The sequence below is a fragment of the Phragmites australis genome, chromosome 3, assembly GCF_958298935.1.
Source record: "Phragmites australis chromosome 3, lpPhrAust1.1, whole genome shotgun sequence".
Taxonomy (NCBI): Eukaryota; Viridiplantae; Streptophyta; class Magnoliopsida; order Poales; family Poaceae; genus Phragmites; species Phragmites australis.
In genome coordinates this window covers 38,816,010-38,820,341 of record NC_084923.1, presented here as the reverse complement: position 1 = coordinate 38,820,341, position 4,332 = coordinate 38,816,010, and the positions used below count along the sequence as shown (strand labels likewise).

The 4,332-nt window shown below is 45.9% G+C and overlaps 1 protein-coding gene across 1 annotated transcript; it reads right to left on the bottom strand.

The window, feature by feature from the left end:
- Positions 1-203: 203 nt before the first annotated feature.
- Positions 204-809, bottom strand: LOC133911313 (T-complex protein 1 subunit delta-like). The gene has a single exon (XM_062353512.1). It carries the CDS (start codon positions 807-809, stop codon positions 204-206), a length of 606 nt encoding a protein of 201 aa, XP_062209496.1.
- Between the last annotated feature and the right edge of the window lie 3,523 nt (positions 810-4,332).

Below are 4,332 nucleotides of genomic sequence, written 5' to 3'. Positions count from 1 at the left end.
AACGACGGCTCGACGGCAGTGGCACACATGCACACCAGAATGTGACCAAGCAAAAGAACGCATGGCGGTAGCATACACGCTCGTCAAAACAACACGCCGGAGCTTACTGCACATACATAGCAACTCAACGCCGGTGCAGCATAAGCCATGCACCCATGGAGGAGGAATCTCGATGGCTCGAGAACAAATGTAGCAACTCAACGCTAGATTTGGAACTGTATGACAGCAATCTTAGCATTCTTGACCCATGCTGGTCCCCCTGCAGCGTGGTTAGCCTTCTTGTCAAAGATGAGGCCGCGAACGAGCTCAATGTCGTCCATGGTGCCACCAAGCTTCCTGACGATGTGGATATCATGGAGGTCGAGGAGGTCCGGGTGAGCTGGATCCACCCCAGAGAGAGCAACATCGACAACGAGGGGCGGAAGAAGGGTGGAGTACTGGGAAACGACCTTGGAGTTGAGGGCAGTGGACGTGGACTTGACGAGGGATTCCCGGTCGGAGAGCTTGATAGAGATGGCCATGGCATGGAGGATCTCGACGGCGCATGCAGCGAGGCGGTGGAGGGTGCCGGCGTTGGCGGTAGGGTGGGCACCGGCGGATAGGAGCGACTGGGCACCGCGGAGGAGGGATCCGGCGAGGACAACGATGGTGGTGGTGCCGTCCCCAGTCGCGGCGTCTTGGGAGTGGGAGAGCTCGGTGAGCATGCGCGCGGTGGGCTGGAGGAGCGCCATGTGGGAGAGGATCGTGGCGCCATCGTTGGTGATGATGACCTCCTGCACCTGATCCTCGGAGGATATCACCTTGTCCATGTCGCTCGAGGAGACCGAATCAGAGGTGGCAGGGATCCCGGGGGCACAAGCGTATGAGAGTGCTCGAGGAGCGAGAGGAGTCTATGTGCCCTGGAGCTGGTAGAGAACCATCGACCAAGGGAGGCTACCCCAGTGTCTTCGCTGCACGATGGTCGTGGGACATTGTGCTGGGTCCTCGCCGTCATGATTCGACAGGCAGCCGTCGGAGGAAGTGGTGGGGATTGGGGATTATTTAAACTTTTTGTCACTCTACTGGAGTGGCAATTACTCATTGAGGATGACAAATGAGCCCCCTTGAGTCTATGATAGTGGGCTAAATGGCAAATTTGTTACTCTACCGGATAGCAGAGTGGGAAAAAATCAAATGCCTCGGGGATTGACGGTTGGTGAGGGCGAGGGCCCCGGAAGGTGAAGCGAGTGCACATAGGAGAAGGCAGTTGGGGATGGCGTGAGGAGAAGGCACACCAGATTTGGCGTGCAAGAGGCCGAGGATGGAGATCGTTCCAAAATAACGATTGTGATGGTGTGTTTGTTGGAGACCAGTTTTTTTTTGGAAATTTTAGCTGTAGGGTGGGATGGAGCCTTTTTCTTTGGAGACGCTCTTATGGCCCACGCATGACACTTGGCTGGAAAGAGTAACTTTCTTTTTTTAAAAAAAAAAAAGGTTAAACAAGCAATTCAAAGATGGATGGAGACATAATGTCACCACCATGACCCACAGACCATCTGAACACCCAGGAAAGCACTCTCATTTGCCAAGTTGTCCTCAGTCCCTAGTGGTAATTAGCCCTCATGATGTTGTCTGATCCGAGTAATTCTTAGTGGTTATCAGTACTTGGAGTGTCCTAATCAGTGTGCACAGTGATAGGAACCGGCCGGAATTATTGTAGCAGATGTCACTCCTAAAACAGTAGTAGTATTAAATATTTTTCCCTTCTGAATGACGGTGTTACTATATCCTACCCTCCTTCTCACCCGATTTTCGGTGTCTCTCGTCTGTATCCGATTTGTGCTTTATAGATGGTGGGTATATAAGGCAACGAAAATAATGTGTTTTAGGTCTCCCAACACCTGAGTTAAACAGTCAGTTAGTTTAGATTGGAGTTACAATCATTTTTATTGGAGTTACATTCAATATTTATTGGAATTACAGTCATTTTTGGTGTAATTTTCGTGCAATGTTGGTGTGATTCAAAATTCGGGTGTTAAGTCCTTGACAACATCCGAATTTTCACTACTAACATATTAGATCTAATCTGAGCCTTTGATCTCAGCTTTGTATGGTTAGAGATTTGGGTTTTAGCTCCCCTAAATCACCCGAATGTGCTATAGACGGTGACTTTTATGATGGCAGTGTTATAGAGTTTAGCGACCAAGCTGGCATAGTGTAAAGAGCTGACACCAATGCTGAGATATTAGGGTCTGAAACCGATATTATTATGCTACTAGCCAATTTTGCATTATAACGGAGGTGAGATATCACTCAATTGGAAGCCAGAAATGCGATGGAGGGTAGGAGGTCGAGTATCGTATCTGCTATGTGGTGCCACGGCAGCTTGTGTGTCCTCCAAAGAGTCGATAATTCCACGGTCTGACAATCAGAGATTCATTCGCTTCTTCAACAATGAACCACCTTTTCTCCATCTCAGAGTTCAGGCATATACCTTTTTTCCATCTCAAGTTCAGGCATATAGCGAACGCGTGCGCTGGTAGAGTGTTGGTTGTTTCGTGGGTGGGCAAATAACTAGTCGGGAGTTTGATTCCTGATCTCGCATCAGGGTTTGACTCTGTAATTTTAATTTTTTCAGACAGCCCCAAACGTATGTGGATTATAATGGGAGTGCGATATACCCATCGCTTATAAAGTCTGAGTCTGGTGAATATCTTCATTAGATATAGGTTTTAAGATGTGTAGTAAGTGATGTGTGTTTGGACGTACGTTCAGATACTGCATCTTGTATCTATGTGTTGAGGCTTTAAAAAATTTAGGCATATACTTATGAAATTGAGCTGCACACTATAGTTGCTTTAAGTTTAATTTATTGAGTAAAGAAAAGAGTATATATACCAATTAATACTTGAACTGGGCCGTCAACACTGAGTAGTGAGTACACTAAACATCAACCTAGATGATCACGCGGCACACATTTTCTTTCCTACTCACAATTTCTCTTCTCCTTGTAGCCCGAAGGAAAAGGTGCTGCTACTCTGTAACCCTGCATCCATGCATGTCGGCATCATCAGGGACGTACGAGTAGGGCAGTGCGTGTCTGTACATGCGTACCAAGCAGCATGCATGTCCCTGCAGTGCTAAGAGCTAGACGAGTAGCATGGCAGCCATGGGCCACGTAAAAGAGACGCCTCTTTTGCACATATGACGACGGCCCAACTGTAGCAGTACACAACACTGTAGCAGTTACTGTAGCAGTACTGTGTACAAAGTCTGATAGCGGGATCACAGGAGAAAAATAGTAGTACAACCTAGGAAATAAGGTAGCTGCTGGAGATAAAAAAATAAGGGATGCTGTAATAGTGACAGGAGATACTATAATAGTATTTTTAGAATAAAAATTTAAGATAACTGCTGGAAATAGTCTTAAAAAATATACGTCGAAGGCGTGGAGGAACTAAATCGTGTGGACACTTTGCTGCCATGGTGATGATGCAGAAGAAGACGTCGATGTACATGCATGGATCAATGGATGAGAGGAGGCAGAGGGGCCAGCGAGTGCAACTGTAGCGAGAGGTGATTTCGCGCTGAAAAGATGCGGCCTACACTTGAACGATCTGCATATATATATCCCGTGTGTCCAATCCTGCTGGGGAACAAGGGAGAGAGTGTGACTGGGAACAGGATACCATCTCAACGGGATCGGATATCATATCAATCACAACAATTCTCAGCTTCACGCGTTTCTTGCGAAGTTTCATGTTTCATCGAAGTTTCAGCATGGTATTCCTACGTATTTCATAGAAATTTCATCCAAGTTTGAGAACCTGTTGTGTTCCGTGTTTCACTCATGGAGGTTTCAGAAAAGCAAGTTTCACACATGGTTCAGCCGGTGGGATTTATTTTTTCGAGAATACTGTTTCGTGGTGATTTTCAAAGACAAGTTTCTTGAGAGTTTCAGGCGACTTATAAAACTGATGTTTAAGGCGAGTTTAAAATTCAAAGTTAAAATTTTATGAGAAACTAAGTTGAAATATGTCTTGATTTATATGTGATGAGTGATTGATAAGGTTGTTAATTTAGTTTGTCGAGTTTTAGATTGTTGAAGTTTGATTTGAGCATTTTGATTATAGACTAGCTGGAGTTGGAGTTCAAAAATGTGTTTACTTGTCTCATGGTGTACATGTGATTTGGCGGTCGGTAGCGGGTGATCGAGGCTAAGCAGGTGATTGGTCTCGGACGATTAAGAAGGTCGGATGGAATCAAAAATGATCCTAACTATACACGTAGAGGTCAAGTAAAATATGAAAACAGATGATGAAGACGGTGTGTTGATAAAGTCAAGCGAAAGGA